At 43.2% G+C, this 27,012-nt stretch overlaps 1 protein-coding gene across 2 annotated transcripts; it reads right to left on the bottom strand.

The window, feature by feature from the left end:
• Positions 1-359: 359 nt before the first annotated feature.
• Positions 360-26,884, bottom strand: mcf2a (MCF.2 cell line derived transforming sequence a). Of its 2 annotated transcripts, XM_073487081.1 has the most exons (31): positions 26,831-26,884; positions 25,730-26,123; positions 18,873-18,941; positions 18,595-18,709; positions 18,110-18,200; positions 16,224-16,343; positions 15,638-15,754; positions 15,307-15,456; positions 15,066-15,181; positions 14,808-14,922; positions 14,564-14,683; positions 14,256-14,447; positions 13,686-13,877; positions 13,391-13,562; positions 12,062-12,138; positions 11,810-11,895; positions 11,607-11,673; positions 11,374-11,489; positions 10,167-10,236; positions 9,967-10,059; positions 9,647-9,739; positions 8,720-8,845; positions 8,392-8,613; positions 7,762-7,854; positions 7,430-7,508; positions 6,491-6,554; positions 5,245-5,345; positions 4,738-4,850; positions 4,038-4,150; positions 3,661-3,764; positions 360-3,569 (listed from the first exon to the last, which is right to left on the bottom strand). In XM_073487081.1, exons 2-31 carry the CDS (start codon positions 25,845-25,847, stop codon positions 3,529-3,531), a joined length of 3,345 nt encoding a protein of 1,114 aa, XP_073343182.1. In that variant the 5' UTR covers positions 25,848-26,123; positions 26,831-26,884; the 3' UTR covers positions 360-3,528. The 2 variants fall into 2 exon arrangements, with proteins under 2 accessions (XP_073343182.1, XP_073343181.1); XM_073487080.1 differs by lacking the exon at positions 26,831-26,884 and having other exon boundaries at positions 25,730-26,157.
• Between the last annotated feature and the right edge of the window lie 128 nt (positions 26,885-27,012).

The raw sequence follows: 27,012 nt of genomic DNA, 5'->3' as shown, positions 1-27,012 counted from the left end.
TTTATCAAAAGATCTTAATTTGTACACTAGTAATTAAAGCTGTAGAGAGTTAAAGTTATAGTGAAGTATAAATAATATTTCCTGTGGATTGTTGTGCAGTAGAAAGTGGCATAAAAGAAAAGACACAATTAAAGGACAAGTACGCCAGATTAACTTTGTTACATTCCACCACTGAGGTTCAAGTTATATGTGGTTAAAAACTGAGAAAAGTCTGCACAATTTTATTATATAAGGTGACTTCATTAAAACAAGAATATAGAAATAATGGATTAAATGATGGTTTATGGAAAAACGGAAGCCGTAGTCCTCGGTCAAATGTGTTGAAAGACATATTCAATTATTTGAACTACTAAAACAAGTATTGCAATAAATAGTTTATTTTATTTGATTATTTTTTTTTTACAGAACTGAAGCTGTACAAAATGAAGCCAGTTTTGAACTGTCTAACAATACAAACCTGTTCATTGTTCGGTTGCCATGCATTTTCATGTTAAAGAAACACTCAGCAACAAGCTCAGGCTACTTGGCTCATCAGTATACAGAATATTGTCAAGCAGGTATTTCTTTTTTGTTTTCCGACCTGGAAAAACTGTGCAAAATCTGCAGCATTTTGGATCAAAATTACAGAGAAAACATGTGATTTTGTCATTTACGCTGAAAACATTTTTAAAAATGGGGTTTGGTTGTAAAATTCAAGCATCGCTCCTGTAAATATATGGAGATGTAATTTCATTCGTGGGCTGCACAGACACCTCACAATGTGCAGAAACAACATGACAGCAAAATAAATAAATTAACAACATAGGAAATGTGTAGTGCGCAGCAGCCCCTGCTGCTTTCTCGACTCATTTCCATATCAAACACAGCGTATCAAAGGCAGCCCTCCGACTGGGGCCTCGATTTGATGTGGTAAATTCATATAAGTCTGCAATCAATATTTAATTAAGCGTTCGACACAGAGGGTATATTTCATGTTGGCTGTATGATCCCTTTTAATGGGGAGCCCAAGATTACCGGAGCTGTAATGGTGAGGAGGAAACAATCTGCCTCCGTGATGGAGGCGTACACAGAACATAATCTCTCTCTCTCTCCGTTTCCTTTACTCCTCGCTCTCTCTTCTCTACACCATGACTGACAGTGGGCTCCCAAAAGATCCCGAGGAGAATGACAGTGTTTGGTGCTCTGTGGCACAAGCCTCCCATCCATCTACGGCACACACCTAGGAATACGCTGCCATCAATCTTCATCATGTCTGCCTGTGTCTTACATTACCATCACTGACATGTCGACTGCTGCCTGCGTGCAGGGGGTATGTCTCCCCTGCCTCCCGAACGCATCACACATTCAAGAATAAACAAAGGGGAATAACAGCATGAATAAGGGGGAACGCACAGTAAGATAGGTAAAGCGGCAAGCAGAAGCACACATTCAGTCGACAACTGATTATGGTGGATTATCTTTTTCGGTCTCTTTTGTCAGTCCACCTTATTAAAGTGCCTGTTGAATATTTGTGAGGTCAAGGTTGAAGCAATAACAGAGTATTGGATTTTGCGAACAGTACAAACAACAGACTCCAAAAGAGCAGGAATAAAAAAGGCATTATGGCATGGCACATTTTGGCATTTTAACTCTAATTTACACAAGAGTGGTGCCTTACAGGGACAGTTCAGCCCCCAAATCAAAAATACACATTTTTCCTCTTACCTGTGGTTCTATTGTCCGATAGATTGTTTTAGCGTGAGTTGCTGAGTTTTGGCGATATATTGCCTGCCTTCTCTCAATATAATGAAACTAGATGGCCCCTGGATTGTGGTGCTCAAAGTGCCAAAAAAGATGCATTTGTAAAACTCAACAGCAATGTCTCTTTCCAGAAATCCCGACCCAGTCACTCAAGATAATCAGCCGACCTTGTTGTGAGCAGTTTCATGTAGGAACTGTTTTCTCTGCACCAAACTGGCGCCCTCCTGGACTGAGCTGTGATGGTAGCTAGATAGGATAGCTTAGTTAGCTAGCCTCTCATCCAGTGTTTCACACATGTAGACTTTACTCGGGCAGGCCATCCAGGTGTATTAACGTCTGCCCAAGTATATTTGGTGACCCTTTTTAATTTTTGTATCCGGCCAAGAGAACAATGCCATCTGCAATCGATTAACTAGTGAACAATCTGCCCTTGCTCCAGTCTACTGACATTCGCACTAGCTCTGCAGAGAAACACAGAGGTGGTCTCTGCTGTTACAGCCCTCCTGTAAACACACTGATTGTGATGCACCCTCTCCAATTTCGTACAAGCTTGTAAGTGCACCCGGTCTTCTGTTACCAGGTTGGTTTCAATAGGCAACATAGTTAACGACAGACAGGCTGTCTCCACACGCGGCTCACCTGCTGTTGTGAAAACAGAATCAGAACACCAAGCTGTGTTTTTTGGGCGGATTTATAAAACATACTGCCGACAAGAAAAGTCAACAGAGCAGACGCACCCTGGGAGAGAGAAACAGAGAGTTGAGGAAAGCCAGTGTGTGCACATTAAAGTGGACATTTAAAGCAACACTATGAAGGCAAACTTTTCAAGCAATTCTGAAAAAGATAATGGATTTTTGAGGCTCATTTTCAGGTCATCAAAAACTAACGGCAACACTTTGCTTCTGTGGGAAACACCGAGTTCCTGCATGAAACTGCTCACAACAGGATCTGTGTTTTATCTTAAGTTTTCGATTCATGATTTCTAGAAAGAAGCTTTGCTGTTGTATTTTTAAGAGCGAAACGCAGACAACTCTGCCCGATGTCTCGAAAACTCTGCAACTCACGCTGAAACAATCTAGATGGATAAACAGCACTACAGGCCAAAGGAAAAATATGTATTTTTGACTTTTTTGGTGAACTGTCCCTTTTAAGGAATGAAATGTAAGAAAAATACAATGTAGTAGTTCAATGGAAAACGTCGACCAACGGCACAAAGATGAAACACTGAGGTACAATAAATGTTAAAAATGATACTGTATATATGTACAAAAGTCTCTGCTTTAAGAAATATTTCAGGCAAATCCTGGGTTACCATCCATCCAGCACACACTGAGACAATCAGGAACACACACTCGGAGAAAGTACAGTCTCAAACACGATGTGGAATGAGGAAGGCTTGAAATGTTTCACAGATGTCCATGTGATTGTGAAATGCTGCAGCAGCGACCTCACTTCCCGACTTAATGTGTGTGTGTTGCAGATGAGAGCGCCAGAAGGACAAGATACTGAAAAGAGAAAGACCAATCAGGATCCAGGGATCAGCTGTTGACTGTCCAAAGAGGGCTAAACAGTTCCTGAGCCTTTTTTGCGCTGGTGCATCAGCAGCACACCTTCACAATCAGAAAATACTGGCCTCGAAAAAAAGTCAGGTCTTCTCTTTAATGATTGAACTGTGCTGGAAGAAGCAGACCACGGAGTGAGGAATACGACAGCTATGGCTCAATCTGTTCCTTCTGTCTGTTCGCCGTCCACAGGTAAATATTGGATTCACACTCTGTGCTTTCTTCTCTACGGGGAGCTGAGCTTTCTCACCTTCAGGTTCCCTGGGTCTACAGGAAAAAGGTACAGATTCTTAAAAAGAAAATCAAAGTCAAGAAATACATTATTTCATCATCTTGAAAGCCCATGTGTTTCCTTTACCCCCTAGTCTGGAGGAGTGTCCTCGACTGCTGTCTCCTATAATCTGCTGCAGGCTGGCAGCTGCTATGAAGCCTTCCTGTCGCCGACTTAGATTTTTCACCAGCCTGAAGGATGAAGAAATGTCAGTAAGAGTGATGAGAGAAGGAAAAGAGGGGAGAAATAAGATGAATAATCTTTGTTACCAGCCTTAACTTTACATTTTCTTTTACCTTAACTAGAAGGGCTACAGTGTCTTATTAAAAAAACACCCCTCATATAGCTACTTCTGCCATACACTGCATCCTTTCACAGAGTTTGGATGGTTTGTCTGATCACTAAGCCACCGTGACAGACTGGTTTACCCCACATCATGTGTGGCTGACGGGCTGAAAACTCACCAGCGTCCCCTGCTGTCTTCACACTGCAGCTGGATGACGTCTCCACATTTGATGGGGATGCTGTCTGGTCCATTTTGAAGACAGTCAACCAAAGCCATGTATCTGCCCGAAGACTAACACAGGAGGAAATCGTCAATAACAAGTTACATTTATTTAGAGAGTTTACTATTCATTTGTTTACTAATTACTATTTACAAAACTGACTTTTTGTGCTTCCTGCTCTTAATCTTCATTAGAAGAATCGACTACAGCATGTGGAAACACCTGAAGGTGAGCTACTTGGATACTTTTCTCAGGCGGGAGTAAAAAATAATACAGTAATCCAGGCGTGAAGACACAAAAGCATCAACGACTAGTGTCTGATATTTAGGAAATGTAGAGGATCACACACTTTATCTTATGCATTCTAGTGATTTTTTAATGCACTGATTTGTGTCTTTTCTGCATCAAATTCAAAATATAACGGAATATTATGCAATAATGCTCTTGGGCAAGTGGTTCATCAAAATAAAGGTCCTCTGCTACTTTCATGCTTTTATTTGGGGGAACAAATACACATGTATTAAATATTGAGAGGGAACTGTCTAAACACACCCAAATCTACCCCGTTATGTATGAAAAAAAGGTAGACAGGGATAAAATGTGATCCAAGCTTAAATTAGTGTGTAGTTAGATGTCTAAATTCTGCATTCAGTCTCACCAGCTGCACCAAAACCTCGTCCTCCGTGTCAGATGGGTGGAAGGGGTCCCGACCTCCAGGCCACTCCTCCAGACCCTCGCAGATGTCTACCGAGTGATGAGCTCCGGGCCAACCTGGGACACGAAACATTACTCAGACTGTCACAGGTACTGATGAACACTTTTATCTACCACACCTTAAAGGCACCATGTAGATACTTAGTAACTACATCGACATTATAAAGACCCCCTTGTCACTTACTGGTTAATTAACAAGTAGGTAGAATCAAAAGCTAATCTCAGTAGTTGGACCTTTTTCCCCAAAATTCCTCGATGTAACTGGCTCTTCAGGTCAAAGTACACCTGAACTGCTGAGGAGGGAGAAGTCAAATATCTACATCAGTCAGATATTAGGAAGACAATCAGCAACATCAGTGTAATCAAATCAATTCCTAAAATATTTCTGTGATTTAGTTACTAAGTATCTACTTGATTATGGCATAAGTGTGTGTGGATCAGATTTACTCACTCCTGCGGTTGTGCTGGTGTTTAGGGGAGTGAGGCTGGGGGTCTGGACTGCTCCTCCCCGACTCGGTGTCCTCTGAGCTCACCGACGCCCTCTGCTGCTTGCTGGGGGGAATAACACGAAACAACACGTGTCACCAAATGCTGAACACTTGATCAGCAGACATGCTCAGGATAGACGTCATCCTCAGCCACACAATCTAGGGTCGGCTGATTCTGATCCAGGCCCCAGATCAGTGTCGAGGGACAACTCTGTCCTGGTGTTTCTCACACAGCCACGACCATTCAGGCACCAGCAAGACAGAGCACAGAGCAGCCATGTGCAAGCTCCTCTGTAAAAGTGGGACTTCACAGCGGGACACAGTGTTCAAACGCATGTGTCAGCACAAGGGGAAGATCTGGTCTCGATTTATCAAGATCCAAATTTTGAGCTAAAGAGAGTCAAATTTTAAAAATGTGTCTGGAAAGCAAATTCTACATTTGCTTAATTAGATCTCAAAAAACGAGCCCCAGCTTAAAACCAGCTGTCATGAGGAAATTAAGGAAACTCATGGGATGAAAAACCAAAACTCTTCTTTTCGTTTGCCCTTTGCATTACATGCAAAATAGCAAATCGGAGATGCAGAGGTAAGAGGAACAGTTTTTAGACACCATGTTAGAAATGCCATGGAGGAGACACAGGCCTGTCAACGCAGCGAGGGAGTGTGGGGGTCAGTTATGAACCAGGATGGAGGCTTTAAAAAGGAAGTGACGATCAGTATGCAAACACAGCAGCCCTGGGTCAGGCAGGTCATTCCAGGCTGAGTTTACCACTGAGCGTTAGGGCAGGTCAGTGTCGCTGGGGGCGGTGGCGGGGCCGCGGCCGGGGCCGTTGCCGGGGGCTTCGGGGGCGGGGGCTTCGGGAACGTAGGCACAGAAACACGTCGGCCGACAGCGAGACAAAGTCCAGCCCCGGCAGACAGCCCCTGGGAACCCCTCTGGACGGCCGCATGCCCCTGCAGGTGGGGGATGGGAGGAGTGGGGATAGGCAACCAGACAGAGTGGGGGGCCTGCGCCCGTTCTCACACACCGCCACACACAAACGTGAAATGACACTTTCACTCAAGCTATATGAAAACTCAGCAAATGCAGATAGTAGTGCTGTGACTGCATGTGTGTGTTTCGCATATGCCTGTGTGTTGGTGCGTTTTTCGCAACTGTAGCCTACAATCATGCGCTTAAAACACTCAACACTGTTCATATGCACTGACCTCTCAGAGTGTGGTGGAGAGAGCGGCATGTGTCCAACCATTTGACCATGTTGATATGCTTCATCTGTGAGAAGAAAAAAGGAGGTAACGTAAGAAAGAAGAATAAGAAGAATAATTAATTTGCACTTGATTTTAACTTGACTTTAGCTCTGAGCATGTATGTTAATTCTTTACTACTGACACAGATCACACTCAATGTCTTCCTGCAGATGAAAGACTTTAAAATGACGCCAATTCTGGATCTTTGATGAAGTTGCTTTGATGAACTGCTCCAGTTTCTGTAAACCATTTTATAGTTAAATGCGCTCCCACTTTAGAAACCTGGATAGCCATGGTTTGATGCTGAGAAAGCTACAGAAGCCCTGAGGGGCAACTGAGGGATTTGTTTTCTGGTGAGCCATTTTTAAGTCTGATCTGAATTTTGTTCTTTCCTGCTTTTATGACTTGAGAACTGGTGAAAAAAAAAAAAACGTTTTGCCAGAGGAGAGAAACTAGTTTAGATCAGACTTAGGAAATGCATCACCAGAAAAAACTTTCCTCCTGCCCCTCAGGGCTTCTGTAGAAAGCCCCTCTTTGCTTAGAATGATAATTGACTCCTGACACTTTCATTTACTTTCTGAATCCTCAAACTTTCTGATTGTTTCAGGATTTACATGACTAGTTTCGAGCTTTTCAATGTGGCCTCAGACTTGGCACCCAATACATACGACCATATAACAGCTGTAAACTCATTTCCCTCCTGGGACGATAAAGACGGTCTTACTATCAACTTTCTGGAACATTTGTAAATGGTAAAGGAAATCAAAGCACAAACCTCCATTTACAAGTTTCAGAGATTCAACCAACTCGCCCTCTGAAGCATTTCAAATCTCTGAAGCTTGTAAGTGGACCTTTGCACTTTGATTCTCTGTCCCGTATTAACGTGACTTGCTCTCAGACCTCTGAGCAGCTTCTGCTGGTTAGTCAGGATTCTGCGAAGCTCGTTGAGCCAGGCCATCTTCACTTCCACCGTGGGAGCCTGAGAGAGAACCGAAAGAAGACAACACACTATAAGTGGATTATAACAACCTGCATATATTTTTAGCTGCCCTAAAAAACGTTTGCCATGTTTGCTTAAGAAAAATCGTTAAAAGATTCATAGTAATCAAAATTGTTGCCATTCATTTTCTGTCTTAACATTGTAGCTCTAGCAAAGAGAGTTAAAAAAAAAACAGAGTACGAACAAGATACAGTATTTAACCTGCCAGCGTTAAACTTCTTCAGACACCTACCTGAACCACGTACACTTCCTCCCTGCCACTGTACCAGATCTCAAACTTCTTCACATCTCCCTTGACGTTCTCTGTGATCCCCACAGCAGTCATCTGCCAAGAGACATACACTGTTTACACCGACACACACACACGCGCAGCGTTAGGACTAGCAGCACAAACAGCACATCATACATCAGACTTACATCATGTAACACATCTGTCCTGTCAGAACACAAACATTCACACACCTCCGCTGTGTGACTGCTTCCTCCCCACATCCTCAATAATAAATCAAGAGCAGCAGCTGCTGGTGAGACACTAACACACTCTGCACGGCAACACATGCAGCAAAAAGAAGTCTTGCAGGAATACAGCAGGTTCTGAGGCCAGCTGGGCAACTTAGACGTGTTAAAAGATATCAACACAGACACCAATTCTTCATTAATTAGTGCTAAAACCTGCATGATAGTGATAAAGACGGAGATTACAAGTGAGTATGTGTGATGAACTTTAGCCAATAATTTGTTGTACTAAATTGTGAGTGACAGGGAATGATATGACAGAGAAGGACACCTGATGATGCAAGTAACTAGCCAGAATAACTGGTGTATTCCTGTAAGACGCACACAAACACAGACACAGACCAACCTTCAGATAGTGCTTGAAGCTGTACGACGCGGTCTTGTCGCAGCCGTCTCCGTGCTCCTCCCTCTTCTTACAGAAGAGCAGGGCCCTCTCGTACAGGAAGAGGTGTCTCTGCATTGGCTTGAAGCGAGCCAGCTCCTTCATGCGCGTGGGGCCTCTCTTATGGCTGATCCACACGCTGAACGACCCCTGCATCAACACGCGGCCCAGCTCGCAAATCTCACCCTGCGTACGATAGAGGGAGAGATTTATCTCAGATCAGAGTTCATGGCTCATTCACAACTTTCAGGTTTTTAACAGACAAACGCAGATCAGAGCAGATGTGGTTCACCTCATATCCTGTGATGGCTATCTGATGCATGGAGTCGTTGACTGATTTGAGCAGGTCCAGCATCGCTGCGAGCGCCCCCTGCAGTTCAGAAGTCCCCTCGCAGTCTGTACTGTATTTCAGCAGTTCCTGAACACACAAGTAAAAGAAAAGGCATGTAAACACAAAACAACACATATATACAGCAACTTAGACAACTAAGATAATACACAGCAAAAGTAAAGAGGGAAGTCTGCTACATTATCCAGAACTATCAAACACATGTAGTGTATGCAGTTTTTTTAGGGGTTCAGAAACTTGTGGTGCTGATTTGTTTTGGTTTAATATGGTTTTCATAACTGGCACCAGTAGGTGATTTGACTTGGGATGTTAAGAGGAGGCATTTTGTTAGCATAATGACCAAAATGCAGTGAGAGTGCCGGGGCAGAGGGCTTGTTTAGTTGAATATGTTAGTTTAGTCTGCCTGTATCAAATATCCTTTTTCTGACTGAGGTTTGTGCAAGTTAGAATCTATGACCCGGACCGTGGTTCTGAAATAGTTATTAGGCTATCTGCACAGTGGGTTAACAAATACACGGGCACTGTCCGCGGTGCTGAAATAACAGCCTTTTTATCTCATTCATCTCATCCTGTAGGTCTCATCTTAGATTATGATATTCTCTAAACTATAAATACTTGATTCTACACAATATTGTAGCCTGTATACTCTTGAACAGGCCTATTCAACTTCTTTGTAAGAAGAGCCAGATTTACATTTTTAATCCTTGATTTGGACATAAATACCTCACCACCTGGGATGGTGCTGTCCCACTGGATTGTCTCTGTATGCATTAAAGTCCAATCTCATGGAAAATACAGCACACAATAGCCTGTCCGACCTGCATAATGCACAGTAGGTGATCAACCTATTTGTGATACTGTCAGTCTAACCTTAAGCAGCAGCTGGTATTTGGTGAGGCGTTGGACTGGCTTCAACAAGTAGGAATCCAGGCCCAGTTTGTGCTCCAGCTTTTTTTGACACTCCTTCACAAGGAAGACAAATAAAACCACAATGAATGTAATATTTGTCACTGACCACAGCTTTTTAATTGTAGCTGTAAAACTGAAAGGACAACGATTGTTAGAGCAGCAGAACTACATATTTCTGCATGATACAAACATTTATTGTAAAACTATCCTGCATTAGACTGAAACAGTAAATGAATCAGACAAAACTGCTGATCAAAAGTGAAATTGCAGCTAAAACCAACCTGAAAGAAGGTACAGTCTGAGAACTGTCTCCACAGCGCCTCAGAGCGTGGCTTATTCTGACAGTAACACTCATACATTTGGAAACTCTCTTTCTGTGGACACATGAAAGAGAAATCTGTTTGAAAAACATGGAAACAATTATGTACAAATGAACTACATATAAAGAACCTATACAAGATAAACATTAATAGCGTCTCACCCGCTGTAGAAAGCAAGCTCCCACACCTTCAGGAGCCTCCAGGCATCCTTCTAGGTCCTGAAGGAAGACCCTGGATTACCACCAAGGTCAAAGGTCAAGAATTAAATCTCAAAAGCAAAACAAAGGGATTAAAACAAACACCATCTTAACCCTCCTACAAGTGAGGCTTAATACCATAACTGGCTGTTGGTTTCTCAGCAGGCGCCCACCTCATGTGACTGACCTTTTCAAGTGTTTTTCATGTATGTAAAGTTGAATGTGTAGTCTCTGAGCCACTCACCTAACTAGGCCAGGTTAGTTTTTCAGTGAAAGTACTTCTGAATCAGTCATGCTCTGCTCTTTATTTTATTTTATCTACTTCATTTCTTTTATTTAGAGACGGGCAGACTTTTTAAAGCTCTGAGTCACGAGTCCTCTTTGGGTTGTGTCTATCTATTTATTTCATTCGAGCAGCAACCTCAGGCTCTTTTTCCTTTGCAGTTCACTTCCTTTGCAGTAATCTACGACCAATCCATGCTATAAATGATTTATTTTACTGAATCCATCTGGTATTTAGTTCAGTCCCTTTCCCCCTCGAGACATGGGTCACAAAACTGGCATGTACGCAAGATCAAGCTACAGAAACCACTGTAGCTATCAGTTAATCTCTCTCAGTCCCACACATGTAATTCCAGCTGGATTGTGTACTTGGCTTTAAAAATGAGCAACAAAATGAGGAGTACTACTGCATATGTGAAAAAAAAGTAGTAAAAAATACTTTTGTGTCTCCGGAGGAAGCTGCATGTTGTCACTCAGTGGCTAAATTGAATTGTGGGTAATGTAGGTGGCTGGTTTTGAAAAGATGCGTGGAATAAAAAAGGTGAAAAATCAGGTTCTGCTGTAATTATTTTGATCATTTGTTTTTAAACTGTCCATACTGAGTCCATCAGTGTTGTAAGAGTGCAATGTTAGACCAGTGGACTGCTTCTGAAAACCTTGCACCTACATTACCCACAATGCAACTTGAGCCACTGAGTGACATTACCGGAAGCAATGTAAACAGACTTTAATGTGTAAAACTGGGGGAGTTACCCTTTAATATCGGCATTATACACTCGAACTATATCTGTCCTCTTACGTCGATGTGTTTGGCAACTTTTGCATAATTAACATACATGCTTTGTGTTTTAAACAGGTCTGTGTGTGATGAGAGTCATTAATCACTTGCCTGCTGTGAAAATTGTAGATCTCAGGCATGTTTCCAAAGAGGATGTCTCTCTTGCTGCGCAGGATCGGGGGCAGAAGCCCTGAAAGAGCTGGGTTGTCCATCTCAGCCCTGTAACCCTGCCACACAATTAAGAAAATATATATGATTAATGCATATGCAATACTACCAGGGGACCTTTAACCATTAGTAGATCAATTGTAAAGTGTGAAGGGGGGTGAAGTGTGTTTTCTCACCAGCAGAACTGCCAGCAGCTCTTCTACGTAGATTCTTTCTGTCTCTATGAGTTCCCTCATCACATGACTGTCACACACAGAGAAACAGACAAAGAGAGAGCCATAGGGCATCATTACCACTGAACAAAGAGAATCACAAAGTAAACAGCATCAAGAGCAGTACTGAGGACAGGCAGATGTGTGGACAGCTGCCTCCTCCTCACCGCTTCAACAGATCTGGGCTGTCCTCTCCCTCCAGACTGTATGACACACAGCTCCGGCTCTCCTGGTAGTCGTGGATCACCTCGATCTGTATGCAACACAAACGGACAACAGCACAATCGGGGGGAAAAAACAGAAAGAGCTTGATAAGAAAAACACGAGATAATAATTTTCTTTTTTTTGGATTGAATGCAGCTGTGATAATGGAAGGAAATACATACAACAAAACAAAACAAAATGTCTTCTTTCCTTACTTTTCTGGGGTTGGGGCTCTTCCGGGATGTTCTCTTCCCAGGCAGAGAAAGGTCGAATGTGAACTTCAAACCATCCCCTGTAAAAAGCCACACCATCAGTCACTGCAGCAGCAGTTTATCAAAGTATATGAGAGTAATCTACATATAGTATATTTCCATAAGCTCTGATGAGAAGATGGTTCATTGAAGCATCCACACTACATCAAAAACGATCACTTTTTCATGCCCTCAAAGGGATCTTCTTGCCCTGCCTGTGACCTTTCCTATTCCTCCTTAACTTGCAAAAACATTAATCAGCCATAATCGACATGTGAGGTAATCAGTGATAATGGGTTGTCTCCTCTAAAGGTGCAGCCTGGAAATGGTGTGTGCAGATCTGAAGCAGTGTTTGGCACGACCGTCGGTGTCCTTTTGATCCTGGCAGCTGAATCCTTACATGATAGTCCAAGCTCAAGCGAGTCGTTTGCTCCTCGCATGTGCCATGTTTCATTCATCAGAGGTATGTATGCGTGCACATACGTGCACGTATGCATGTACTGGATCAAATCAATCAAAGCTAACCACTTTTCCCTTCATCTTCTCTCTTAAATGGCTGGTTTCCCGAGTATCAACGGGGCCTCAGAGGGGCTCATAATCACTTTCATTCTCTTTCTTGTCATTACTCTCATTAGTGTGGCCTCATATCATAAGGAACGAAGCCTTAAAAGCCATGAATGGACATAGAAATAAGTCTATTTATCTTTTACTTTCACACACTCTGATGGAGACATTCAGCAGCACAGTAGATACATTCAGATAAAGATCAAAAGTAAATACACCAGATAACACATACAGTATTAATTGGGAACCACTGTATATAGCTTTGTGCAACCTCCCTTGAGACACAAAGGGAGATGAAACGGTTCTTTAATGTATACGTACCACATATGGTGCTATAGCAGCAATACTGACTAATAGAGCAGTCAGGTAACTCCCGGTGGACTGATTATACCTTCTACCCTCGTTACAGCCTGTTTGTGAAGGAGGCCTTCTAACCCCAAAGCCAAATCAGGAACACCTTAGGCCTACTCAGTGGGACCCTGTGATGTGTCAATGTAACCACAGTGCCTAAAGGAAAAATGCAAGGGAGAGAGGGATTGGTGCCAGGCCATAAGGCTGGAACGAGACCCCATACTGGGCCTGGGAAACAGGGGACGCTGGGTAGGGAGGTAGTCGATTGGTAGAAAACCTCTAATCAAATTCTTTTTACAAGTGTGTTCGACTAAACTAACAGAATCTCTATTTCAATTCTTTCTTTAGATGTGTGTTTGTATGCCTGCGTGTGTGTACCATGCTTGGGGGAGAAGAGCGGGGACTTGGAGCGTGGTGGGTTTTCAGGCCTCGGGGCCACCAGTTGGACCGGTCGCACGTGTTTGTCGGCCAGCTTCCTGAGGGAAGCCTGTCGGTTCTGGATCATCTGCTGCACTGCTGCATGCTTCTCAAACGTTTCCCCTATCTTGGCCTGACAGAGAGAGCGAGAGAGAAGGACACAGAGGTCGAACAAATTGGAGTTTTATCGTCTGAGAAGTGCTCGTAATGTTGGATGTATTGACTTATTTTTCATATAAATGTTGTGGTCACCGACCTGCAGCTGAGATGTGATGACAGCCTCGTACTCGATGGCCAGGACGTCGGCTCCTGAGCTCAGCATAGATGGCGCCCCCTCCAGGAACCCCTCAATGTCCCTCAAAGCAGCCTGGGCCCCGTCTTTAGACTGGAACTTATCTACCAGCTGATTGGCCAGCAGATATGCTCCGTCATCACACCAAGTTTGGGCCTAAAGGTGGAGAATACATGCGTATCACCCACTGTGATGTCACTGATTGGTTTGTTTTTGTTTCCGAGGTAGCCACACCCTAAACCATACCCTGCATTATCGTCTATTTTAATCTGGATGGGAGCATAATTTACAAAATCAACATCGTGTTGCTTTGAGGATGACCTGAAACTAGTGATTAAGACCGTAAACTAAACTAGGGGAAGCAGGGTAATTTTCTCATGAGCTTACATACAATCGGTCTTCTCTTTGGAACCAGTGGAGTGCAGGTTTACAGCATTTCTCCATTAGCTTTATTTTCCAGACCCAGAATCTCTACCCATATCTTATACAGTCAATGGTGACACCATAAAGAAGTTCTGACGTGTGTGTGTGTACCTGTCCAAGACAAAGCAGCAGCTGGTGTGTCTGCAGAAGACGAGTGTGTTTGGTCTTGAGAGCAGCATTCAGTGTATCACAGTAGTGGCGAAGTTCGTTGCAGCGCTGCATAATCAGAGCCATGGCGTAGTGGTGACCGGCTGACAGCTGGTGTCCGTGAAGGATGATGATCTGAGCTCGGGTCATCACCTCCTGATAGAGCCAACAAAGACCCACACACACTTGACTACAGTGTGTGTGTTTGTGACGAACTCATCTGGCATGCAAAGCGAGTCAATAAGTGCTGCTATCTGCAGATGCTGGCTCACCTGTGCATTCGATTCCACACTGTCCAACCTTTTGAGAGCCTGTTCTGTTTGAGCCACAGTGTCGACAGATGTTGTCAGCTCCCTCTCCTGAGCCATCAGATGGTCCAGACACAGTTCCATCTGAACAGAGAACATAAACCTTTAGACATACACAGACTAAAAATAAAAAGCAGTCTAGAACAAACTCGGTGGCTCACACACAAAAAATATATATATACACGTGACAAATTGATGGAATCCTTACCTCCTGAAAGCTTTGCTCATATCTGAGTAACTGCAGGTACTGATGGAGTTTCAGATGATGCTTCTCAAAGAAGCCATCGAAGGCTGACTCCATGTCTCTGAGCTGTGCAAGAAGCCTAAAAAAAACAGAGGGACTTTGTATCCATTTCCACTGTGAAGTGCTCACCAAAGTCTGAGGTTTCAAACACACATTTTGGCAAATAATCTAATAAATGATAAAGTCAAAGAAAAAAAAAAAGGATGCTTGAAGAGGTCTCACCTCTGTACTGTATCCCAGTCCAGCTTCACATCCCACTGGGAGTCATCCTCCTTCCCAGAGGTCTCCAGGCTTAGGAGAAGATGACGACCCTCCTTTGACACTGACCTGATTGCATCCTGTCGAACAGAAGACGTTCAAAATATCACTCTATAAAATACTAGATCTTTTTGCAGAAAAAATAGAAAACTAATATAAGTGTGGTAATGTTAATACATGCATCTTTATACATTTATAACCTTACTTTGAGTTTCCTGTACTTGTCAGTGTGAGACTCAAGGAGACTCTCGATGGCTTTGCCCTCATCAGACAGCTCCGTCTCTGCCAGCTCAGTGCCAAAGCCCTGCAGCATCTGTGCGATGTCTTTCACTGTCACAGCAAAGCTTTCAATAGCCTGAAGTGGAAGGAAAAAGACACACAGAAACACTGTAATACATGTGCTTAGATAATGAATAGACCTGTAGAAACAATCATTTATCAAACTGTAGGGGGGAAACCTCAGAAACTAAAAGAAAATAAGAGCAAGATGATGAAGGATGATACAGTTTTATTGAGTGAACTGATTTGTTCCTTACCGTTCGTAAAACGATCCAGTCACTGTGACAATAGTCCAAAGTGCCTCCGAACTCTGAAGTCAGCTGGTTTTCATCGATGTAGCGCAGCAGGTCTGTCACAGAGCTCAGCATCACCACCTAAAGGTGCAGACAAAATCTGAGACCTCACAAAGAACACTTTGTACTTTCAGCAAATTTATGAGAGCGGCAGGTTTCATTCTCCCTCAGTTTCATATAAAATATCACCTAGTGTTGCTAAAATACATAACTGGTTTTCTGCAGTCAGAAAAGTTTGGTTAAGTCTCGAGGCCATACTGGAGGATGTATGACTGAGTGATACAGCGCTATCGATTTATTTTTCCTGTTGATACTTTACAAATTAAAATATGTAGATCACCAGATATACTTTAAGAAACATCCTGCTGTAGGATAACTGCTTTATCACGATATTTGTTTCAACGGTTAAAGCAGAAATCAACGCGAGTTCTCGGCCGCGTCCACCACAGAACATTTGACTCATGGAGATCAGGGCTGCAAACAGGACATGGGGGGGTGTACCTTGTTGTGATGTGGGACATGTTTGGTAACTGAGGAGGAGCTGCCTTACTGGCATCTTGAGCATGAAGTCCTCTTGGCTGAAGCGAAAGCCAATATCGGTAACAGTGCGGTGGAAGAAGCTGGTGGGTCGGAGCACCAGGACCAGGTGGAGGTTCCCAGGAAAGGAGGCCTTGAGAGAAAAAGAGGCTCACTGTCATGCTGATGACGCTGCATACGGAGGAGGATTCAGGAGCAAACACAAATGTACAGTGTGATGCACACAATAAACATATTAATCGATCAGTTATTTGGTCTATAAAATGTCAGAAATGTTGATCAGTGTTTCCCAAAGCCCAAGTTGACATCCTGAAATGTTTTGTTTTGTTCACAACCCAAAGATATTCAGTTTATTGTCACAGAGGAATAAAGAAACCTGAACATATTCACATTTAAGAAGCTGGAATCAAAGAATTTTGACTTTTTTCATTAAAAATGACTCAATTATCAACATAGTCGGGCCATTAATTGAATATTTGACAACTAATCGATTAATCGCTGCAGCTCTGCACAACAAATACATCAGTTTTTCACGCTGTGCAACACAGTCCTAACTCCTGTGGACACACTGACACAGGAATGGATGAGAAAAAACATGAATAGGCTCTCATTCTGCACATCTGACAGAGGAGACTTCAGATTTCAACCATTCTGACAGGCGGGCGATCGCTGTCAAGGTTCAATCCCTAGCTGCATCATTCACACATGTCATATACTGCATTTCATCATCAGGTCATCTGAGGTCGTCCCCTGACTGTGTAGGAATGTCATCTTCTGCAGGAGCCACATAGGCTAGATAGTATATCTCCAGCCAAGCCTACTGAAGACTGCACATATCTAATGTGACACGCTGTGTCGTAAAAAATAAAATAATTTGGTATTTTCTTTATATAGTTGAGGACCTGCACATGCACATTATGTAGATGGAAGTCATGCAGGAAAGCTGCAGCAGGATGTACAGACATTGTGTTTTGTCATCTCATCACATATTACCAGTGTGTTTGCATGTGACGCAACTTCTGACATTCATCTGCCCTGACTCCATCACGGGAGCTCGATAACTCGCTTGTTATTTCAGTCTCAACATGCATCATTACAGCCACACATCAGTCTGATTACAGCCCGATCAGCCAATAGCATGACGAAGCAGAAGCGCGCGCTTGCACCGCAGTGCTACACCCCCCCTCCCCACCCCCCGGCAGCAGCCACAGCCGGTGCCACTGCACCATTCACTCCACCCGCCCCAAAAAACTTCACCCAAACTCTTCACACGCTCAATTTTATCCAAGCAGCAGCTCGTTACCGGGCTCCGGCGCATCTTCGGTATCCCCCGCCGGTAAAAGCAATCACCCATGATACGAGAAGCCATCTCGGTGGAAGGGAAAGTTCCCGCCCGTCCGATTGGAAAACCGGTGCCAAGCCGAAGTGTGCAGCTCCCTCAGCCGCCTGACCGACAGCCGCAGCGCTGCTGCCGCCGCTGCTGCTGCTGCTGCTGCCTCTCAGACGGAGGGTGGCAGCGCTGACTGCAATGTTTCCCTCCCGCCTTCCTGCCTCCCTCCTCATCCCTTCCTCTCCCTCAACACCCCGCGTCATCACACACTTTTTGCTTACTCATACATTTGCAGCAGTAATGCAATGGGACATTCATTGCAGACATTGTTTGGACTACTTCATCAAACCAAGCTCTGATTTAAGGCAGACATACTGTAGTGGATTGAGGTCCAGGTATGCTCAGGTATTTCAGCACCGTGGACAGCAACTCATAAATAAATAAGAACAGCAGCCTGCAGGCTCGCACGCAGCCATGTGTCATACGCAGGATGTCTGAACTGTCTAGTGGGATTATTGATTAGATCCAAATGGCCCTGATGAGAAGGAAACATGAAATATGAAACTCACTGCTATCCTGGCAAGTGCAGTTTTGATAGAGGCCCATGTGTCCAGTCTTCGGTCTAAGATGATGATGAATTTGACTCCAGGTTGCCTCGTTCTGCAAGAAAAATCAGGCATATTGAATGTAGCTGTAATGTCATTGTGAGAATCTGGTGATTTAATGTAGGAAACAGAGAGATGAGCAAGTGGATCAGTCAAATCATGCCTAGCTGTAAGTTTGTGTCATTTGTAGGTGCTTTACAACTACATACACTAGTTAGTTATCATTTAAAATTGTCTTGGAAATGCCCTGAACTTCATCAAATTCGAGCTAATCAGTTGGCAAGAGTGAGGGTTTGGGACATAGAGGACATCAGGAGGACATTTGACACAGCGAGCAGAGGGGCACTTGAGGCCAGCTGTGCTCAGAATACAAGCGGCGGGCTTTTGGTGCACTGCAGAAAAGGGAGAGGGAGAGAGTGTCGGACAGGAATAGACAGAGCAGGACGCACCGAGGGATGAGAGTGAGGTATGTAAAGACTTTGGCTAAAGCTTCCTCTGGAATGTCACTGAAAGCCGAGCATTCTGGGAGCGTGATGATGACACTGGAGTCTTCCCCACGGCCCCCTGGGAGGAAAAAGATTTGAAAGGTTACAAATATGTCTAGATAGATTTCAGAGTGTGACTTTGGCCACTAAAAACTCAAAGACTAGTTAAAAAAAAGAAAAGGTCAGAGAGTCAACTCAAACCAAACCAGCTGATAAAGGATCTTCTGTAAACAAGCGCTCACCTGACAGGTACGCCACTTGTTTCTCTATGTAGCCTCCAACCTCCTTCAAGCTCACAGGGACAGTCACCTCTGGAAGAAGACAGAGGAAAATAAAACCAAATATTACTTTTTAAGTAACTTTAAATTAAAATTCAGTCATTAGCTACTCACCACCATGTTGATGAAAAGTTGGGCGAAGTTGCGTAGTAGATATTGTCTATTGTTTAAAGATATATTCTTCTACATAATTGTTCTCAAGGGCATAGGTTTTGTTTCAACATTTGAGGGGACACATATTTAGCGGGGGTCCTTTCCCTTTTTATTTTTATATATTTAAAGGTGATTTTTGTAAGAAGAGTGATTTTTGAGTCTAACCTTTAACTGTCAAACACTTCACTTCTGTCATTCTGGTGATTTTCATGCAGCAGTTTGTGCCTTTTCTGCATCAATTTATAGTGGAAATGTCTGTATTTATGTAAAGGAAAACTCAGGCGCCAGATGCAGTGGCACCCCCCGCCTTTTGGTGGCCATCCCAAGATTTTCAGTAACTCCTTTTGGCCCCCCATATAATAATTTCTGTGGGCGCCCCTGGAGAGATGACAACTCAACATTAAGCAGAATATAAAGCAGCAAGACTCTCAGGAAAACACACGTTATATACACATCTCCACTCCATCCCCCTTGAAATCTTATGCTTAAGACAGTCGAGAAAGAGACCAACACAGATGAAAACGTTGTCGGTCATGTCCACATAAAATCAAAGAAGAGTTGAGACTCTGACAGCAGTGGTGTGCAAGCCAACTTTCAGAGTCTCTAAAACCTGCAAAATCACAGGCTAAGAGTTTATTTGGCATGCCCTTTAATGATGTCACGCGATGCCCTAAATAACGTCTCAAAGCCTTTTCCACCATGACAACCACACTGAAGCCTCTGTCACTGAAGCTCTGACATGAAAGCTCTCACATTTAAAGATAGCAACTCGCAAACTATCAGCTTTGATCTGAAAATAGAGATTTGTGGAGGCGCTCCGTGATAAAACTCGGCGGATGTTGTAACTGTATATGCTGCTTTACTGTGGCTAGCGTAAATCCTGCTCCATGTGCAAGTGAGACGGTGACATCATTAAAACACATTAGCTCGTTTACTGTACAGCATCTGATCTGATGTTGATGGAGTGTTGGAGTGAAGTTTACTGGCAGATGGCCCTGTGTCTCATACTTGGTGCCATTAGTGTTCTAGTCTAAGTGGCTAATGAGTGCATACAGACTCTTATAGAGGAGGCAGTACAGGTCATATATCTGCTCTCTGGTGCACCAGAGTACGTTCAACCAGATGTGCAGAAGAGACACACTGAGAGGTGCATCTGGTTGACAGTGTGCACATAAGATCAATTCAACTGTAGATCTAATGCACACTGTAAAAAAAGGAAAATACAGTACTTTTCTGTTTTTAATGTATATAAAACTGTAAAATTACAGTGTTTCGATTACAGTGGACGATCTAATTCAGATTAATGATCAGGTTTAGATGTGATGGTTATCTTTCTTGATGTGGAGACTGTAGCTACAAAAACATTTCTTAAGACCATCACAATGTCAATAACTTTCCTGCTTTGCAACTGGAAGGACACAGGAAGGACACCTGAAAACAGTTCACTAACTCATCCAAAGCACACTGAACTACACTACATGTCTCTGCTCCTGTTCAGCAGTTTATGCAACAGATCACCGGGGCAGTACATTTGCTCACAATCCATCCTTTCCTCATCCATAATGGATAGAGACATTAAAAATGAATTTGTGCAGAGAAATAAAAATGAACAGATTCAGAAAAAGATGAGAGAGAAGGGGGGGGATGTGTTATTTTCCATGCGTCGGCCACAGTAATAGTGTCCGTCAGGCTGTCAGGGACCAAGTAATGAGCTCTGCTGCTACCTGCTGAATATTTGATGTGTGTCTGTAACAGAGAGAGGGGCCAGCACAGGACCAGTGGCTGCACTGTGCACACACAGATGCAGGGTAAAGTTACCGTCACGCTGGAATTGTTATATAACAATTTGTATCCTGTGCTATAAGACCTTCAGGAAGCAGAGACAGGTCATAAATGAGTAGATGTAATGTCATTTTCCATCGGGATAACTGCCATACAGGCAGGGTATGCAGTGAATTATTCATATAAAACAATGTGTGAGATGTAGGACAGTATATAATTCTTAGTGTGTATGTACTGTAAATGTATACGCTTCAAATCTTATTTTACTCTCCCTTCACCCTGTCTGACTGCCAGCTCACCCTATAACTGAATATTTTTTTCATCTCCGCCAATTTTGCACATTAAAGTTCTTGGAAAATACCTTCTACTACATATGTGAAAAAAGTAGTATAAAGCCTTTTGCATGTAATCTGATAAATTGCCTCCAGTGATGTCACTCAGTAGCATTGTGGGTAATGTAGGTGCCATGTTTTGAAAAAGGAAGAAGAATGTGTGGAATAAAAAAGGTGACTTCTCTGGTTCTGCTGCATCGATTCGGATTATTTGTTTTCAAACTGTCCTCAATGAGAAAACCTGGCGCCTACATGACCCACAATGCAACCTAGCCACTGAGTGACATCAGTGGAGGCAATTTATCCGATTACATGCAGCTTCCTCTTTGGCCACAAAAGGTTTTATACTACATTTTTCACATATGTAGTAGTAACCTCCAAGACCTTTAAATACACTTTAATGTGAAAAATTTCATCCTTTGTGACTGATGGTGCACAGCTAAAAGAAAATTAGAAAGTACTAACAGTTTTTCAGCAGTTAAAGGAAATCAAAGTTCATATAATACTCAAAATATTTCTAAATAAACAACTCCTAATCTTCCTTTCAGATGCCGTTTCTTTTAGGACATGCTGTGATCCTCTTCGAGCTCGTGTCATGACCGTTCCAGGTGACATGCAGGACAACGTGTGCAGGAGAAAGTCAAATAACCTCTGTTTGCTGTTCTCTTCTTACACAGGAAAAAAGAGGAATGTTTGCCAGTGTGGATGGAAACAGAGATTTGCTGCCGGTCAAACAGATTCAGTCTCTGACCAATCCGTTGAGTCTGCATACAAAGCTGAAGGCAGGGAGCTTATCTGTGTTGTCCAAACAGTGATAACCAACGCCCGCTGATTTCATTGCTGTACAGCTCCTATATAATCACCCACCGTCGCTGTCAATTTTCATGTTGTATTCTTTTACAACACTGAATAACAAGGAGCTTTCAGGAAATAAGGAGTTTGTTGAATTGAAAACATGTCTCTACAGATTGGCACCTGTCTAAAGAGTTAAATGTGTGTGTGGGTGTGTGTGTGTGTGTGTGTGTGTGTGTACATTTTCTAGGCACAGATGGACATAGAAATTAATAGGTCAGCAAAATATTAAACCACAACGTGTTGAGGCTGTTTGAACACGACTTCCGTGCAGTGCTTTAACAGGGAGTGACTCAGCTAAAAAACAGCATGATTTTCTATACTGGCTGACCAACTGATGGCACAGCGCCACTCCTTACTCACATAGTACAGCAGATCTTTGTGAATCATACAGAATGACAGCGAACAGAGGGCTGCTTTATGCGTGGAGTTCACTTACCCAGCATGGATTCAGTCTGATTCGTTTTCTTTTTTTTTTAAAGACCCAAAAAGCCGACACATGTAATCCCTCGCTGAGCAAGAAATTCCCTCTTACACATACAAACGTTTTCATAGTACACAGAGGCCCAGCGTCACTCTGCTTTTAGGTCATGAGATATTTTGCCAAACAAAGCTTCCAGTGCTAAGGGGATTAGACTGGTGGGCGGCTGAATTCTGATAGAAAAAGGATGGCAGAAAAATGAGTTTCCGACCCGCTGTGATACATGGAAACTAGATTGGTTTGAGACTAGAAAGGCAGAGATGTTAAATCCTTGACAATAGCTTCACATATCTTTAATCTCATATTCACACTTTTTAAGGCACCTGTGACCTGTGCTCTTTAAGCTGGGAGTGATGTGGGGATTTGGTTTTCGAAATGAATTTGGATGTTTCTGTAGTGGTATTTTACACAAATGGAACACATTTTGTATTTTTACTTTGGGTTGCAGCAGCAGCTGTGGTGTGAGGCGCTTTATTGTGATTAACGTGACTTTCTGTGGCTTAACCGGACTGTTTGGCATCTATCACACTGCTGTGGAGAAGATAAGAAAAGGAGAACATTTCCAAAGATAATTGTCTGTGCTCATTTATGCTAAAAATTGCAGGTGCCATCACAGTGAGCAGCTTAAAATGTTACTTGTTTGCTGTGGGAGTGTGGGAGTTGTAGTCTAAGGTGGGGCACTAAAAGCAGTTGAAGTGTCAGCTGAAGTTTTAAGTCCTCCCCCCATGGTCAAAAATGTGTTTTTCTTCTTATTCCTACAGTTGAATGTTTGAGCTACGCTGTGTAGAATGATGCTTTTATTCATTGCTGAAAGTGTAAATTTGCTCTGTGCTTATTTAAAATCTGCTTATAGCAGAGTGCGAGCATGATTTAGGACATCACAATCCTGATCCAATATTCAGCAAACATAAGTGTGATGTGCAAACTTGTATCCTCCAGTGCACAAACACTGAGAATGGACTTTAAAGTGAAGTAGGAGACATCTTATGTCCAGCAGCTAAACTTGTGAAACTAAAGATATTTGCATATTGAGATATTTTTGGATTTTTTAATGAGGGAGAAGGAGTAGGTTCCATTTCAAGGATTTTAATGTTGTGATTATACTTTTTCCTGCGAAAAACCATGTCAGACACTTGTTAGAGATTTTCTATGTATGCCTTAATACATGTGTGGTGGGTATCTTTTAAAAGGTGCAATATGTAAGAATTGGCCACCTGTCAAATTTTATACTCAAAAAACAAATAGGGGGCAGGATATCATCAGAGTAACGGCTAACTGCTGCTAACTGTAGCCACCCTTAGCTAGTTAGCCATGCAGCTAGCAGTTCCGACAGGGGAGGGTTAGAGTTTACACCACCAGCACAGGAGACTGGGACCAGGATGGGCACCGGCTAGCTGGTTAGCATGCTAACTTGAGTAGTTATCTCTGCAACACAATGCATCATAATTTCAAAACTGCTATTTATTCACATTCTGTTGAATGTTTCCATCTAGAATTCTTACCCATCGCCCCTTTAAGTATTGAATGTTTCCCATTTAAGCAATGGATGCAATTGAATTATCAGCTTGTATTTCGGTGCAGAAAGTAGTTGAATAGGTAAAGAGTGAGTGCTGAAAGCAATCGAACTGTCAGCTTAAAAGTTAGGCATGAAAGCAGATAAAATGTCAGTCCATGTCTAAGCCATGAAAGCAACTGTAAATTCAATCGAGGCGTGAGCACTGAAAGCTTAACTGTCATTTGAAAAGCTGGCAGTGAAAGAAGCTAAAAGTTCAGTTAAAAGCGAAGGGTGTGCACTGTGAAGAGTTAGTGTTAGTTCAGTGTGTAAAGCACTGACAGCACTCAGTGTAAGTAGTTAAAGCGTGGAAATTTTGCTTTATGGCTCGTTATCCTTTGTAGTGTTTAGCGTTTCATAATGATTCACACAGTTTTTACTGTGCTGCTGCCAGCACAGAGAACATTATATTTGCTCTCAGCATACTGTCTCAGCTGGAATAATTTAGATTGTATTCCCAGGGGAGTCCAGTCCTCTAATGGACCGTGTATGTGTGTACACTTTGAAGAACTTCAGACTCTTTAGATGAGCCGAAGAAGGTTCACACACAAAGCAGGAGTGATTTCATCCAGTACTGAGAAGACATACCCGAATGTGTAGAAGGGAGAGGGCAATAGGTGAGTTATGTAAAGGATAATATATCATTACCCATCAAGTAAATGATGAATCTACAGTTACTGTTTAATACAGCAGCGTGTTCGTTACGCTCACTACTGCATCCCCCGTGAGCAGATTAGAGTGTGAGGCTCACATTTCACACAGAGAGGAAAAAGTCACCTGGTTTAAATAGAAACTAAGCGTGGCCTTTGCCGTGCCGGCTCTGTTACGTACACGCCCAGGCCCAGGTACAATGAACCCACAGGAGACATAAAAAGGCGAAGGCCCATCAATTAAACAATAACTCAAGGCTGCCAAGATCCCAAAGTAATCACATTAGTCTCTGGAGGAGGCTTCTCCTGAGGGCTCTATTTCTGTCCATCAGCTTCATTCTCTGCTTTATTTGAGATTAGCAAAATACACTTTCAGGATTATAACTGATAAATGATGAAGGTTGTGTTGTTTTTGATGCTTTTGAAAATTGCACCATTCTTTTGGAGAAAAAAATCCAAAACCTTTTATCTTTTATGTGCCAAATTCAGTTGCTGCGTTAAACATCTGACAGTTTATTGGCCTCGTGATTCAAAACTTGACACAAAAATATTCTCTGAATAGTGAAAGCTGCCTTATGTACTTTCTTAACTTCCTATTTTTCTCTTTTGAATGGGTGCATTGACATCAACAGCTTTCATTTTTCATCCATCGCTGTCCAACACTGATCTACAACCCACATTCTGCAGATATTCAGGCTACAAATCATTACTATGGATACATATTTATCCATCTGTGGTGGCTTAAAATAGCTGACATAATCCCTGCAGTGGCCCACTGTTGGAGCAGAGCTGCAGAGGTAAACTGGCACATCGATATCTAACCAGGGTACAGTTCTTCTACTGGTTCTCAGAAGTTACAAATGAACACTTCAAATCAAACTTTTGCTTCGGTGCATTTCAGTTTCAGTCTGCTGAACTGTGCTAAGAAGTAGTACTAGTGGAAAATAGTTTGAGAGCAGATGCAGGATTATATTCCCAGAAGTCAAATGAGTACTGTCAGCAGCATCATGTGTACTCACGCTGCAGAGTGCTCTCTAGCTGGGAGCCAGCCTGCAGAAGGTAGCGGTAACTCTCCATCTCCTCCTTGGGCTCTTTCTCCTCCGGCTCTCTGTCGTCCTGCAGTGAGGCCGGGCCCATTCCCCCTCGTCTCCTCCGGCACAGGATCAGGCTGGCAGGACTGACAGTGCTGTGGGAGGTGCTGACAGCAGTCCAGGCCTCACATCCTCCTCAGAGTCCTATAGCCCTGCATAGTGTGCCTATATTGAGGCTGGCAGCAGGGAAACTTGTGCCCACCTGCCTCTGCGGGTCCCAGGATCCAGATGGGACAGTTCCCTGAGGCTGCTGCTGCTGCTGCTGGATCTTCCTGACCTTGAGCTGCATAGAGTGCCTCCACACTGAGCAGCAACAGAATATCTGTCCACATAAGCAGAAAACAGTGGTTTGCTGTCCTGGATGTGATGTGCTTCCCCCCCTCATACACACACACACACATACACACTAGTCCTGCTCTCAGCAGCAGTCAGCTACTTCAAAACAAACAGGGCTCCATCTGGCCACTGCTGTCTGTCTCTCTATTGCCCCTCCCTCTCCCTCTCTCTCTCTCTCTCTGAGCTGTAGTGCGTCAGCTCTGCACCGTGCAGAGCTCAAGAGTGTGCTCCTGACACACTGCCAACTCCCTCCCAACTCTTCCCCTCACTTCACACTCTTTCATGCTCTCCTTTAGCTGTTTCTCTGACTGTACTACAGTAGACTGGATTGTTAGGCCGTTTGGCTGCAGCGTTCATGGCCCCACTTTCTCCAGCTTTACCATAACATAGAAGCACACACAGCGGAGAATAGCTCTATTGTAAAAAGGAAAGTGAAAATCTTCCGCACCCTCAGCCAACAAGTTTGGCCCATGCGAAGCACAGCCTTTAATACACAACAATCACATTCAAACAGAAGAACAAATATGAAAGGGTGTCATTGTGTACATACTGATACACAGAGCCTTTCTCAACTCAAACTCCCTGCTGCTCAACCCACAGCTACTCTGAATGGATCAGGGCTCGTTAACAGTACACTCGAGTGGAGAAAACCTATATGTGCGTATGTAAGCCTCCCTCTACACATTGACTCACAGTGCTTGATGTTTTCTTGATGCAGGGCCACACATGGAGCAGTGGAGAGCGCAGCAGTACACAGTCCTGATACGCAGCCACTCAGCTGATCCAGCTTAGCCTCTCCGCCATCTCATTACAGCACAGCATCTGCTTAGTGTGGTCAAATGCACACAGAAACACACGCACGCACAGTCCCAGCC

This window comes from Pagrus major, chromosome 18 (genome assembly GCF_040436345.1).
Source record: "Pagrus major chromosome 18, Pma_NU_1.0".
Lineage (NCBI taxonomy): Eukaryota > Metazoa > Chordata > Actinopteri > Spariformes > Sparidae > Pagrus > Pagrus major.
This window is presented reverse-complemented; position numbering and strand designations above follow the sequence as displayed.